At 43.7% G+C, this 15,491-nt stretch overlaps 1 protein-coding gene across 1 annotated transcript; it reads right to left on the bottom strand.

The window, feature by feature from the left end:
- Nucleotides 1–321: 321 nt before the first annotated feature.
- Nucleotides 322–3,616, bottom strand: GPRIN3 (GPRIN family member 3). Its single transcript, XM_029234617.1, has one exon. The coding sequence runs from the start codon at nt 3,363–3,365 to the stop codon at nt 1,029–1,031; it is 2,337 nt and encodes a 778-aa protein (XP_029090450.1). The 5' UTR covers nt 3,366–3,616; the 3' UTR covers nt 322–1,028.
- Nucleotides 3,617–15,491: the final 11,875 nt, after the last annotated feature.

The raw sequence follows: 15,491 nt of genomic DNA on the forward strand, positions 1-15,491 counted from the left end.
GCTCTCTTCAAGAATTCAGTCGCACGTACTTCCTCTAGGGTAAGGAAATATGAATTTAATCTAGTTACAATCACAGAGATGACCCTTTCCTTCAGTGCAGGAAAATGCGTATATATAAGTTCATGTTTTATGTGGGCAGTACTCATAGTCAGATGCTGTGCTAATTGCTTTCCTAATATGACTTTCTTGCGCTTATTAACGGGTATAACAAGGCTCATCAAGAGGGTTATCTGCAGATGTTTCCAAATAGTACTGCATATTTGGCACTTCATGCATTTAAATGCTTTTATTTAATATCTTCTGGCCGAGGAATGAGTCAAATTTGTTTCCTTTTTTTTTTTTTTTTGCGGTACGCGGGCCTCTCACTGTCGTGGCCTCTCCCGTTGCGGAGCACAGGCTCCGGACGCGCAGGCTCAGCGGCCATGGCTCACGGGCCCAGGCGCTCCGCAGCATGTGGGATCTTCCCGGACCGGGGCACGAACCCGTGTCCCCTGCATCGGCAGGAGGACGCTCAACCACTGCACCACCAGGGAAGCCCTGTTTCCATTTTTTACATGGTATTTCTCATCACCTACTTGAATTTTGTGTGGTATCAGCATTCTTATTGCAATGGACTAGAGAGTATAACCGTGTTTTCGCTAAGAGTGTTTTTGCTATTTCTAATATAAAGCAGGGATTTTAATGGAAATACCACAGTGTGATAAATTGAATGAGTAATACAAAATGACACGGGTAATGATCATGTTATTCTATAAGCAACATCATAGTAAAAAACCCACTGAGTGTTACTTCCTCTTAGTTAAGGTCGTAAGCCTTCGGCGAAGCTTGTTACTTTTCTTTCTTTCAAACTGAAATGATGTATTATTTATGGACCCCCCAATCCAAGGATGCCACAATCCTTAATAGCAGTTTCCTCAAGTTAATGCTTTCTCTTCCTGGTCTCTCAGAAAACACTAAGCTTTGACATAGACAGAGCGCTATCTATGAAGACCGTAAAAGCATACAAGGGCTCCCGTACATGTTCCTTTTCAATCTAATACAGAAGAAGGAGCAGGACGAATGCAGCAGTTGGGCCGTCGGAAGTTCTGCAACATGGACTGGAAAACACTGGGCTGCCTGCCTTTGAGCTTCTTATTTGAAGAAGTATCCGAGGAGATGGATCTCCGGCTCTGGCTGCTTTGAGATTTGATTAATTTCTCGTGTTCCCTGATTTGTCGTTGTAAGTGGTTCTGAATGGCGACGCCCAGGGACTCTGGGTCCAGGGAAGCGCCGTACACCTCCCAGGTCATGCCCTGCTCGTCCCACACCACGTCCCGGACACGCTTGGACTGTTTCAACTGCAGCCTGGCGTCAGCACCCAGGTGCTTTTTCTTCTCTCCCGGGGTGAGTCCCACCTGGGCGGCAGCTGCCGTCACGTTTAACTTCTGCTCCTTGAGGAACTCGCTGACCCGGCTGGCCCGGCGGGGACTGGCTTTGACGGAGCGAGAAGGGGTTCTCTTGCCAGAACCGGGACTGGAGTCCCCCATGGAATCAGACGGCAGGCTTAGGCTGGTGGCTGTCTTGGGCTGTCTATTTTCTTCCACGCCGCCCTCCTGGCTCCTCCTGACTGGGGAGGGTGTAGGACTGGCAGCTAATGCGGTGCCTCTACTTTCTTGAGATTTAGGATTGAGCAGTACAGTTTTGGCCTCTGCCCTTGCCCTCGGGTCCAGGATATCGGTGCCAGAAGATTCTTGTTCTCTTACTATCTGAGGAGATGCAAGCTTCTCCTCTCTTGCGTCCCCTTGATTCGTGAGATCCAAGTTCCCGGATTGGTCAGCTCTGCTGGCAGGGCCACAAGAGTTGGAGAGTTTCCAGTCTGGGTCCGGTTTGTGGCCGTTGGTGGTTCCCACTGCAAACTCAGATGGCTTCGTTTCAAATTTCCCTAATCCGTGACTTGTTTCAGCTTGACATCCTGCACTGATAGAAATCTGGTCACTGAGGCTAGCTTTCAGGGAGGTAGAATTAGTACCCGAAAGTTGTCTAGAGGCGGGCTCTTGCCCCACCTGGGTCATTCCCGCTGACCTCCCATCTTCTTTACATGTAGCCTGAGCATTACTGGATGCCACGTGGATTGATGAGGTTTTAAGGACCTCAGCCGGTAGGCTCGCTGATTTACCTTCCCCCCGGAAAGCTGCAGCTGACTGGATGTGCACCTCTGGCGTGATGCCAAGGCACTGACCCGCCTCCCGGGGGGCTGGGGTGCTTGCAGACAGCTCCAACGTGTGGCTTATGCGGCCACTGCCGCTGCAGATGACACGCAGCTGCTCTTGTTCGAACTGCTCTGGAGCGGGGGTTTCCTTTAAGAACGCAGTGAGAATGCTGGGGCTGGTAGACACCGATCTGCTCTCGACACTGGCCACTGCCTGCACCTCAGCATCTTGCTGAGCCCTGGGGGGAACTTCCTTGATCTCATTTTCAGCTTGGCTGGTCATCGTACTCACTTCTCTGAACCTCGACCCCTGAGGCTGTGCTGGCGGCAGCATCTTCTCTGGATCCGGAGGAAACACGGACCCTTTGCTAGGGAGGTGGGATGATTGAGGTGCCACCGAAGTCACGGCCTGGGGGTCTGAGGTCGTGGGAGAGGGTGGTCTGTTCTCCGAACATCTAACTTCTCTGGCTGGAGATTCACAGGACCTTGTCTGGGAATCGCAAACGGCTTGCTGCCTTTCCCCTTCAGGTCCACCTACAGGAGCGGAGGCAGGACTGAGCGCCTTGGCTGCTGTATCTGCAGGTTGCACCATTCCCTGGATCATTTCTTGAGAAGGAAAATAAGGGGGCACCTGATCTTTGCCACGGACCCCTCCCAGCGGACAACTTGACTTCTCAGCTTGCTCTCCGTCTGCAGTTCTCTGTGATTTCACCAGGGTGTCTTCAGGTCCTGATGGGAAGCTGGAGTTGGGCTGGTCCCCTGGGATGGCCGGGTGGGTGTGCTGATTGGCTGGTATGGTGAATGCTACGTGTATCAGATCCTTTCCTGCAGCAGAACACGGGGCTGGCGCTGCGGGCTCCCTGCTCCCTGGCAGCTGGGTATTGCCAGGAGAGTTGAACGTGGGAGATGCTTTCCCCACCTCATTGACAATGCCAGCAGACGACATGGCTGGCTGCGCGGCCTCCTCCTCACTGGCCTGCATCAGGGCCTCAGCAGCTGTCCTGGGACTGAGGTCTGGCTCTGCAGGAGTGCCAGAAAGGCCATTGGTGTTCCTACCCAGGACGGCTGGTTGAGGCTGACGTGAAGCAGCCTGAACCTCTCCCAGGTCCTCTTCTTTTCCAGAAGCTGCAATCAGGGAAGTTTTAGCCGATCTCAGAGGGTCAGGTACAGTCCCCATGGAATTTCTCTTTGGGAAAATCTCAGAGCTCTCCCCTGAGCAGCGCTCCCACTGGGAAGCAGTCGTAGCTCACAGTGAAGCTGCAATCAGAGATGATTCCTCTGAAGGACCAATCTGTGAATCAAGGAAACAGTACCATTAATACAGTACAGTATTTGCGGATTGAAACTACACCAAATTGTCACTTGTATGAGATCTCATAAGCCCATGAAAACTTCTCTTCCCATATCTCTCTCATTTTTTTTTTTTCCGGTACGTGGGCCTCTCACTGTTGTGGCCTCTCCCGTTGCGGAGCAACAGGCTCCGGAAGCGCAGGCTCAGCGGCCATGGCTCACGGGCCCAGGCGCTCCGCGGCATGTGGGATCTTCCCGGACCGGGGCACGAACCCGTGTCCCCTGCATCGGCAGGCGGACTCTCAACCACTGCGCCACCAGGGAAGCCCTCTTCCCATATCTCTTGATATAAAAATAGATCTTGGGAAGAAAGATTCTGGAAAAATTATTTTAATTATACAGGTATTATTTTGATATATTAGTTTCTGCTTGCATCCCATCGCTGTCTAGCAAATAGGTTTTTAACGTATTTACCTACGCACTTGATAACTACCTCATTTGAGTAATCCAATTTACCAGGTATCAGAAAATCCTATAAAGCTACTGTAATCAAATGAATAAGTATTGAAATAGGCCTAAACAGATATGCGGAATAGAATATCTAGAAATAGATCCAGATATAAATGAGGATTCAATATATGATAAAAAAGGCATTTCAATTTGGTGACAAAAGGATGCGTTATTTAATATAAGGGGCTGGCAAACTATTCAACCAGAAGAAAAGAAAACCGGATCTTTATTTACACCAATTCCAAAAATAAATCTTAGATGGACTTAGAGAGATTGAAGGTTAAAATGGAAAATAAATAAATAATCCTGTTAAGAAAATGTAGGATCATAAATATAATCCAGGGGCAGGGTAGGAAGGCTTCTTTTGGCAAAGGCAGAAAATACAAAATCTATGAGAGAAAACATCAGCATAGGTGACTTAAAAATGACAAAACTTTTGCATATGGCAAAAGATGACGAACAGATACAATAGGTTTAAAAACGTTTGCAACCCTGGAGAACAGGCAAAAATATCTGTAATATAGCAGAAGCTCTTAAAAATGTACAAGGAGACAAAATAATCCACTGGAAAAATGGATAAAGAATATGAAGGAACAGTTTGCAAGATAGGAAATCCAATAGCCAACAGTCTTATGAAAAGATGACCAAATTCATTTGTACTCAAAGAAATGCAAATAAAGTAACAACGAGATTTTACTCTACACCAATTGCACTTGCAAAAACTTTACAAAAAAATGTTATAACAGCATGGCCTGGGGAGATCTAGTGAAGGGAAGTATTTTCATTAATTGTATGTGCAAATGTGTATTGTTGCAGCTTTCTTAGGGAAGCAGTTTAGCTTTTAAAACTAAAAATACACAGGTCCTTGACCCAGTGATCCTATCCATAGAAATAAAATACCAGCATATGTAGATATACGTACAAGTATGTTTATTGAAGTACTATTTGTAGAGACAAAAAATTCAAAATAAACGGATCTCCTTGATTAGGTGGAAAGGCAGAATAAATCATGACAAAGCTCTATGGTAGAGCATTATACAACCATTAAAATAAACAGTTAATTAGACTATAACTTTTCACTTGGGAGAAATTTCCCCAAGGTATGGCTGAATGAGAAAAGCAAGGTACAGAGAAGAATATATATGTTTTCATTTCTGTAAAACAATGACCTAAAACACTACATATGTATGTGTTATGTGGGTGTGTACAGATGTGTTTATGTATGATTATGTAAATTCTAAAAATATACAGAATGAGACATACTAGGTGGTAAATGGAGGGAGTGTGATGACTTTGGAAACAGGGAAAAAGAGATGGAGGTATCCAAAAGTATTTTGGATTTTAAAAGTATATTTTAAAAAGTATATCTGAATTTTTTTAAGTATTTATGAAAATTTATTCATGTGAGTTTATGCATAAACATTTTTTTAGAAAGGAAAACCAGACTCCAGCAATGGTTCAGAAATTAGATGACTGTTTTAATATTACCTCTATCACTCATAGGTTCTGTGACCTCATGGGAATCACTTAATCTTTCTGCACCCCAAATTAACTCATTGGTGATATGAATTATGTGATTTCTAAGGACTCCTCCAGATCCAAAAATCAAAGATCCTACTGTTTTGCATGTGTTGGATAATAAATCAAACAGCACAAACTTAACTTCAGCTTTAGGGTCAAAGTAAGGCAAAGGCAAATCTGGTTGAGCCCAGATTTTGAAAATAAATAATCTTATATTTTGGTTCAATGTTATTTGGCTGATCTATCATATGACATCTAACAATAAATCCAGCTTATCTTCTTCCCCAAACCAGCTCTTCCTTCTAACTTCATTATTCATATTAATGGGTTAAATATGCTTGGTCTTGACAGCTTTCTGCTCATTCAAACCATGTCCCCAGGTTTATACTCCATTTCTTCCTTTCTGGAGTTTTCTATCACAATCACTTGTTGTGGCGCCAGCCCATCTTTCCTCTCCCTCTTTCGCACCTGTCTTTATTATACCTTTAGTCCTCTCTCTGAGCCCCTCATCCTCAAACAGCCTACCCATTCTTCAAAGCCCCACTTAAACCCCATATCCTTTCTGAAAGCCTTCTAAGGCCTTTCAGGTCATAAAGTCTCTCTCTCTTTTCAAAATCCTACAGCTATGGTCATCTGCGTCCTTTGTATTGTGCTTTTTATGTACTGTTTTTGTACCGCTGTTACTTGTATAAATGTCTCATTTCTCCCAAAGTCCTTCAAGTCTCAGGAGGGAAGGGAACTAGCTTATTGATTCTTTTCTCTTCACTCCACAGGACACAGTGCAGGGTCTTGTTCACAAAAAAGGTGTTAATTGATTCCATTTCCCTCCAAAATGGCCATTATTAAGCCCTGCCAAACTTCAAAATAATAAAAAAATTTAACCCATGGCATGAAATATTAATGAAAACACAATTTAAAAGAGTGCTATTTTTAGAAATAAAAACATGGTTGTATCTTAGTTTTGAGATTTTATGTATCTGTAATCCAGGTTTAGACAATTAAAAACAAGTACATGGGCCACCTGCTACAGAACGCTGGAAGGTCTAATAAACCCAGGAGGACAGAACATCTCCCGTGTTACTCGGCTGGAGCCAAGAAGCCTGGCTTGCCAAAGGCGACTATAAAATACAAGCACCTCAGAGTTCAGCAGCTGAAAGTTGAAAGACTTAGAAAAGACGAGGGACTTCATTAAACTCTCAGGAGTCATTGAGTTTACCCCCATTTCCCACAGAGAGCTGATTGGACTGGTTTATTTTTGAAAGGATGTTTTCTTTTGTTTGCTTTGTTAATAGTGGCAAAATTATCCACCAATTCAAGAATCAAGAAGAGGGACTTCCCTGGTGGTACAGTGGTTAAGAATCCACCTGCCAATGCAGGGGACATGGGTTCGAGCCCTGGTCTGGGAAGATCCCACATGCCGTGGAGCAACTAAGCCCGTGCGCCACAACTACTGAGCCTGTGCTCTAGAGCCCGCGAGCCACAACTACCGAGTCCACGTGCCTAGAGCCCATGCTCCGCAACAAGAGAAGCCACCGCATCGAGAAGCCCGTGCACCGCAACGAAGAGTAGCCCCGGCTCGCCGCAACTAGAGAAAGCCCGTGCGCAGCAACAAAGACCCAACGCAGCCAAAAATAAATAATAAATAATAAATTAATAAATAAATAAATTTATTTAAAAAAAAATCAAGAAGAAAAGCCCAAATTGCTTGGCTATCACCTGTAATTCAAAATCTCTTGATTCAAGGATAGATAGGAAATCAACACTACTCAAAACATATCTGCTATTGTAATTGTCACAGCACCTCCAGGAGCCCTGGAAAGACTGCTAAAGCTCAGGAAGCAGCCCTCCCTCATCTGCCCCTCGCCTCTCCAGCCAAACAGCAGAAATCTATAGTCTCTAATGGGTTGGACAAATAGGTCATTTAAAAAATGTAATTACTTGGTGGTTTAGAGTGAGGAGTAAAAGTCTTTAAAAGCAATGGGAGTCCATTGTGATAAGATTTAATAACACCTAAAAATGAGCTTGCAAACAGATGATCCACAGACTGAATAAATTCCTTCTGCAGGTCTGTGTGTCCTGTGTGATTTTCCCTTCCCTTCCCTCCCCTGCCTCTTCCCCTCTCTCTCCTTGCCCTTTTTCTCTTTCCTTTCCTTTCTTTTCTTTCTTTGTCCATTGAATTGATCTTTCATAAAAATCCAGATTTCTCTCTTGCTTCTCTTAAAAAAAAAAACAACACTCAGAAGGTCATTTCCAGGTAGCAACACTAGGTGGCGCAGATAAGGGCAGTCCCTCTAGAGGGCAGGGACGCTCCCGACTCCAGACTGCCCATTTCTCACCTAGCCCGCTTCACTCCTTTACATAACTTACCCCGGCTCCAATGCACAGCTCAGTTTGAGAGCTCTGTTGTAAGTGCACTGACACAGTGGACTTCCCAACCTAATTTTCAGTCCTCTGAGGACAGTTTGGCACTGTGTTAGCCTCTTTAAAAAACCTCATATTTAAGCTTTGATCTCTGTTAAAAGAAAAAATTATTCTTATACTTGTTAAAAATGATAAGGAAGATTCAGAAAGATTGAGCTCAACTCCACATACATACACAAGAACGTGTGGGGATTTATAACCAAGGGGTAGGTTTGTGTTGAGGAGGTTTGTCAGTGGATGGAAAATGATTAAGAACAGACATCAAGGGCTTCCCTGGTGGCGCAGTGGTTGAGAGTCCGCCTGCCGATGCGGCAGACGCGGGTTCGTGCCCCGGTCCGGGAAGATCCCACATGCCGTGGAGCAGCTGGGCCCGTGAGCCATGGCCGCTGAGCCTGCGCGTCCGGAGCCTGTGCTCCGCAACGGGAGAGGCCACAGCAGTGAGAGGCCCGCGTACCGCAAAAAAAAACCAAACAAACAAAAAAACAGACATCAAGGATCCGGGGATTATTGCTGAAGGCAGGTCAGGTGATCAGATATCACCTGGGGGATGCTGAAGGAGGAGGAATTTGATTGGATATTGAAAATGATCAGATGCGATGGGCGGGAGTATTCTCTCTAAACTGGCTTAGCAGGATTCTTGCTCTGCAAGGACAGACAGGGAAGCCCAAGACTGAAGCCTGATTAAGAAGTGGGCTCAGAGGAGACTGACTGAAGTTCGGTAAAGGAAGGAGTCCTCATCTTCTCATCAGCACCAGCAAATATGGAATTTCTTATAAGAGTCTCTGGAGCATTATGACTTCTTTCTGAATTGGGCATGGATCCCATAGAAGCTAATGGTATCTCTAAGTGAGTTTGTCTTTAAGTCTGATGGGAACTGGATGCTTGACAGCAGGTCCCTTTGGCAATTTTGCCTTTAAAATTGTGAGCAAAGATTTAAAGCCTTGTTCCAGCAATGCAGCAAGTCTGCAGGGTACACATTAACGACTTTTTACAGGGAAGGAAACTGAGGTTCAGAGATTAAGTAACCTACTCAAGGCTGAATACATCTAATTCCAGCTGAACTGAATTCTAATGAATGGTAATGCCTGGGCCCCTTCCATGTGCTTCCTTGTTATCTGTAACTCCGGAAAGAAAATGGAAAGAAAAAAAAGTATATCTATCTATCTATCTATCTATCATCTATCACCTATCATCCATCTATCTTCAAAGGGGAGGGAAACTTCTTTTTGTAAGTCGTTTGCAACTTAGCAGCAGCCTGGATGGTACTAAAACCGATCACAGTGACATTCATAACTGGTCACTTTATGAAAAGCCCGGCTTGTTGAAAGCTGACATCACCTCTGCTCATTCTGAAAACAGTAGGTTCCACTAGGCTGCCACGCTACCTAGTTTCATAACAGACACCCTTGCCTAATAAGACAGGTAGTGGGGAATCTCAGCCCTCTGTGACTTTCTCCAAAGCTGCTCCGGTGGGAAAAGCATTAGACAGAAAGAATGGAGAGAGGCTTGGCAGTTCCAGACCAGCGAGATGCTGATACCCTGCAGGTGATGGTGATGATCCAGAGGGTAGCAGCTACCTTCACCCACTTCACAACGGCTGCCCTGCTAGAACCAGGGCTCCAGGATGCCATCAGAACTCTTTAGTGATATTAGGCAAGTGTTCTAGGGACCTTGGTATCCCCGTCTCCACCCATCATCGGACAGCAGCCTTCAGATGGATGGTACAAAGACCCTTAGAGAAGAGTGAGGTGAAATATAAGAGACTATTAATCCTCGAGAACAGGATAAAGAAAAAAATGTCACCTGCTATCCTATTTAATCCAATTTTATTTGCCTCCTTTAATGGGGAACGTTTGCCTGGATCATTTGCATTGTGAACCCAGCAGATCCTGCCAGTTCAGTCTTAAGGGGAGGTGATTCAATCCCAGGAAACACCCACAGGCTGGGAAAAGCAGTTGCTGCTTCTTTCTTTAAAAAAAATCATACCCTCATGCGAATACCTGCCTCAAATGCACTCTTCAAAGATACCAGCTGAAACATTGGTTCTTCCCTTCGAACTGCATCTGAAGCAAATCAGAAGGGCTGAAGAGACAGGCGGGCTGCTTCGCTTAGTGCCAACAACAGTGTCGTGGACTTTCAGTTATAACGACTACTTTAGTAAAGGCTTGTGAGAAACACACTGCATCCCTTCCCTATTCAGTTCTTCTTTTGTTCCACAGTGTTTTGGAAAAACAAATACATGGCTTGTTATCTCACTGAATTCCATGGTAAGCAAGGCTGGACACAAACCAAGAAGTAAAAAGGGCCTTAAGAAGCATGAAGACCCCAAATATATCCTCCCTTTTCGTCAAATATGACTTGAACAGACGGCTTCTAAATTCACAACAGATTAGAAGCACACAGTACAGCAAGCACTTATTGCTTTCTATATTCCAAACACTGTTCTTTATATGAACTTCTTTAACCCTCAGAACAACTTTAGGGGCATGGTCCTACTCTGAGTTCCACCTTGCAGAGCTGGAAACTGAGGCAAAGTCATGCAAGTAGTAAGTGGGAGAGACCAGATTTAAATCCAGACCATCTGGTTCCAGAGTCCAAGTTGTTGACCAATTGTACACAGGGCAGAGACGGGCATTTTTTCTGGAGGCAAACTCAGGGACCTGGGCAAGAAGCATCACCAGACATGAGGGAAACAGGAGAAAACTCAGAAAACATAGCCTTGGAACCATTTACTTGTTCACGCTAATAGAGGTAGACTAGGCAACACAAAAGTGCCTGCTCTTCATAATGATTAATCCAATCTGGATGTTTTAAGGGCCACAGAGTTTTCTGAGAAGCTGCTGAAAACCATGGACTCCCGACAGAAACGCACATGTGCACACACACATACATGTTTGCAGATAATTTTAGGAGGTTCATGTCTGGAAACATTTCCAAGACTGCACTTTTGTATCCTTTCGTCTAAGGCGTTGGAAAATGTCACAAAATGGAATGTACCTGCCTCAAAGAGTTGTTATAGAGCTTAAATAAGTTAAATACTCTGCATGGTTCTTGGAAAATAACAGATACACAATCGGGAATTATTACTACTTAAAAATTATTATTTTGGCATCATTTACCTAAGAAGGTAGAAACTATGCAATCTCTTTCTAGAGAGTCCAAATTAAACGTTCTAACACTTAAATAAGTTTACTATATGTTCTCCCAAACCCCTGCCCAAAGACTGTCATTTGAAGAGGAAAGTTTTAGCTAACTTGAAAATAAACACAATAATGAGCTCTATTCTTTTTAGATCACGTGGGAAATGTGACCTTTTGGGTTCTTTCTCAGCAAAGTCGACTCAGGTTTTAGTAACCTTCAAAAATTAACCCCTCAAGAGCTCCACTTTCCTACCTGTGGAGATAATTCATAGCTAGATATCAAAGTTGCTGTTTTAAAAAGGCCTTGGAATCGGTATTTTTTAAACTTGAACTCTTCTAGGGAAGAGATGATTAAAATATTTAAGCTTTGCTATTTCTTTACCTTCCCTCATCAAGCTGTCTCTTATCATTTACTCGGTTTGCCTGATAGATATTCAAATCTGAATGCTTTCCTTTTCTCTCACAATTCAGCTTTGAAGGTCTTCAACTGCAAGCTTATTTTAATTGGAAAGAGAAAGCAACAGGATCTCAGGGCTAAATGGTAGTTAAACAACAAGCTATTGGAAATAAACCCAGCAGACTGGCTTTTGTATTTTTTTTGTATTTGCGTTTTAAACTCAGCTAGGATCAAAGCTGCCCCGCATCCCAGTTTTCTGCAGGATCTAATTAGCGCCACGGAGCCTTACAAACAAGGATTCTTGCCCTTGCTTAGTTCTCACCGACCTTGCTGGTCCGCTGAGGCCTGTTCCCCACCCACACCTGGGGCTTCTCATTAAAACAAGGCCTCGCTCCACCCGCTGTTCTTCAAGCCCCGTGCCTGCCCAGGTGTGGTGGGCCTGGAGGGAGCTGCTAAGCGGAGACCCCTGCTAGCCGGCAGTGGGAGGAAAGCTTGAGTGATTTCTGTGTTTAGCTCAAGTCACACTGGGGCCTTTAGTCCTGCTGAGTTGGGAAAGTGTCTGCTAGCAGCATTCGCAGTGATGGACACAGATGTGAAAAGAGAGCTGTGCACGAACAGGTCAGTCGGGGCTCCTCTCTCCTAGAGAACAAGGTGGGGAGGTGGGAGAACGCTAAGTCAGGAAGCAGACGGACCCCTCAGGGCCCTGCGCCTGGCTCTTCTGCTGTTGGTAAGGAAGGAGGGCCCGAGTGTCTGGGAGAATCTGGGGTGCTCTGCTCTTGAGAAGGAAGAGTTTCTTCTTTTTTTTTAAAATTTTTTAACATCTTTATTGGGGTATAATTGCTTTACAATGGTGTGTTAGTTTCTGCTTTATAACAAAGTGAATCAGTTATACATATACATATGTTCCCATATCTCTTCCCTCTTGCGTCTCCCTCCCTCCCACCCTCCCTATCCCACCCCTCCAGGCGGTCACAAAGTGATCTCCCTGTGCTATGCGGCTGCTTCCCACTAGCTATCTACCTTACGTTTGGTAGCCTGGAGATGGAGACAACCTAAGTGCCCATCATCGGATGAATGGATAAAGATGTGGCACATATATACAATGGAATATTACTCAGCCATAAAAAGAAACGAAATTGAGCTATTTGTAATGAGGTGGATAGACCTAGAGTCTGTCATACAGAGTGAAGTAAGTCAGAAAGAGAAAAACAAATACCGTATGCTAACACATATATATGGAATTTAAGAAAAAAAAAAGTCATGAAGAACCTAGGGGTAAGACAGGAATAAAGACACAGACCTACTAGAGAATGGACCTGAGGATATGGGGAGGGGGAAGGGTGAGCTGTGACAAAGCGAGAGAGAGGCACGGAAGAGTTTCTTTGCTGAGGTCAGGATCTTCTTTGGGTTTGGTCTGAGTTGTGATTAACAAAAAAGACAGATTTAAACAACCTGTCACTCTCCTGCTTTATACACTGTAAAGTACTAAGTTAGGCCTCACTGAGGTTCTTACAATTTTTGATTTTTGCCCTTCAGGAGATTTCAATCCATTTGAGGAGACGAGACAAATTCAGTCAGAAGGTATAAATGAGCAAGCTAGTATATAATTAAGTGACTAATGCTGTGGTAATAAACCACAGTTTACAGAAGCTTAAGTCGGGGAGAGGCCCATGTTTCTTATTCAGCTGACACTTCCTGGTACAATTCCTCTGTCAGCCAGAAAATATTACTTGCGTTAAGTCTAAAGAAAACTGGACATTTGAAATTAGGAGAAAGTGAGCAAATAAGAGTCAAAAAATGCCCTTTGATTAAAAATAAAATAGGACTTCCCTGGTGGCGCAGAGGTTAAGAATCCTCCTGCCAATGCAGGGAACACGGTTCGAGCCCTGGTCCAGGAAGATCCCACATGCCGTGGAGCAACTAAGCCCATGTGCCACAACTACTAAGCCTGTGCTCTAGAGCCCGCGAGCCACAACTACTGAGCCCACGTGTCACAAAAGCCCGTGCGCCTAGAGCCCGTGCTCTGCAACAAGAGAAGCCACTGCAATGAGAGGCCCGCGTACTGCAACGAAGAGTAGCCCCCGCTCACCGCAACTAGAGAAAGCCCGCGTGCAGCAACGAAGACCCAACGCAGCCAAAAATAACTAAATAAAAAATAAATTAATAAAAATAAAGAAACGAGAGAAAAATAAAATAATCCCTTAAGTCACACTGAGACAACTAGAAAGTACTGTTAACATCCATTCATTCATTTAATAAGCTGAGTGCTTTCTTTGTGCCGGATATTCAGGATACAGATATAAATAAGATACATTCATGTTTTTGAGGAGCTCACAGTTCCTATAAATCATTAATTTCAATACAATATAAATGTTGGAGAAGAAACAAACACCAAATGTACTATACAAGCACAGAGGACTCGTTATTTTATTTGGCACAGACCTTAGGTCTCAGAGTCAGGGATCCTCAGCTTTGTAAAAGATGTATTGAATACCATCAACAGGATGTAGACATTGATCTAGGGCAGATGTCCTTACTCTGCACTACCGCCATTTTGGACCAGATAACTCTTTGTGGGGCAGGAAAGACAGGTGACTGTCCTGTGCCTATAGGATGTTTCCCAGCATCCCTGGCCTCTACCCACTAGATCCCAGCAGCACCTCCACCTCCTAGTGGTGACAATCAAGAATGTCTCCAGACATTGCCAAATGTTTCCTGGGAGGCCAAACTGTCCCCAGTTGAGAACCACTGATCTAGGAGACAAACTTATCACCTTGGATAGAAAGCAACATCTTCAGAATGGACACCTGTGAGTTGATGTGAGACCCTTTGAATTTACTCCAGGTACACATGAATTAATGATACAGTTTTCTGCTCTCAAGTTAAAGATAGTGTTCTTCATACTCTACCTGTGAGAATGCAAATGTTATTTTGAGAATGTAAATTAATACAACTTTTATAGAGAACAATTTGGCACTATTGGTCAAAAATACAAGGTCAAATACACCTTGACTCAACAATTCCACCTTAGGTACTACTTAGGTAACCTTAGGAGTAAAATAAATAAATAAGTGTACTAATTGATATAGGTACAAGGTTATTCACTGCATGAAATAACAGAAGATTAGAAGTAATGTAAATGTCCATTAATAGGGAGTGGTTAGTTACAAAAATTATGGCGCTTCCATATAACGATATACAAGCAGCCTGATTTAATAACAACGACACTCTTTATGTATTGATATGGAATAGCCTCCAAAATATATTAAGTAAAACAACAAATAAAACAAAAACACAATGATAGTTAGAAAAAACCCTAAGATACAGAGCAGTATGTTTACTGTGCTACCAACTGTGTTAAAAAGGGCAAAATGAATATGTTTTGCTTGTATATACATAAAATATCTCTGCAAGGATAAGTAAGAAAATGCTATCAGAGGAGGGTAACTGGGTGCCTGGGGGGTAGGATGGGTGGAAGACTTTTCATTCTATATCCTTTGGTACTGTTTGAATTTTAAACTATATGAATGTATTACCTATCCAAAAATAATTGAAAATTTAAAAGCTGGTGCCCCGCTGCCTGGCAAAACTGAACAAGCCTGCACCCTGAAGCTTTTCTATCATTGGTGATGGATTTGTGCCGATCTCTCCTTCCACACTCTTTCCATCTGCTCTTTGCTCTGCAAGGAGATCAGCCCAGAATGCAACCAGTTAAAAAGAAACCATAATTTCTTTATCCATTTTTGTTATCTACAAGCTTCAAGCTAGATGATGTAATTATTTTTCAAAGTCAAGAGCTGACAAATGCTTTTTAAAGCGATGTCTGTTGGGCCACAAAATAAAGTTTACTTAAGTTTCTTTTCCCAGACTCTCTGACTCCTTTTTATCAGTTGATTTCTTTTTTTTCCCTCCTTTCCTATTCTTGGTAGCTTGAGCAGTTGGTCCTCAAATCATATATACCTCAAACAATAAATCCAAGGATGACCTAAAGCCAAACTCTGGGAAACTGGGTCAAACCATCAAT

The sequence above is a fragment of the Monodon monoceros genome, unplaced genomic scaffold (genome assembly GCF_005190385.1).
Source record: "Monodon monoceros isolate NGI ecotype Baffin Bay Population unplaced genomic scaffold, NGI_Narwhal_1 Super_Scaffold_20, whole genome shotgun sequence".
NCBI lineage: Eukaryota > Metazoa > Chordata > Mammalia > Artiodactyla > Monodontidae > Monodon > Monodon monoceros.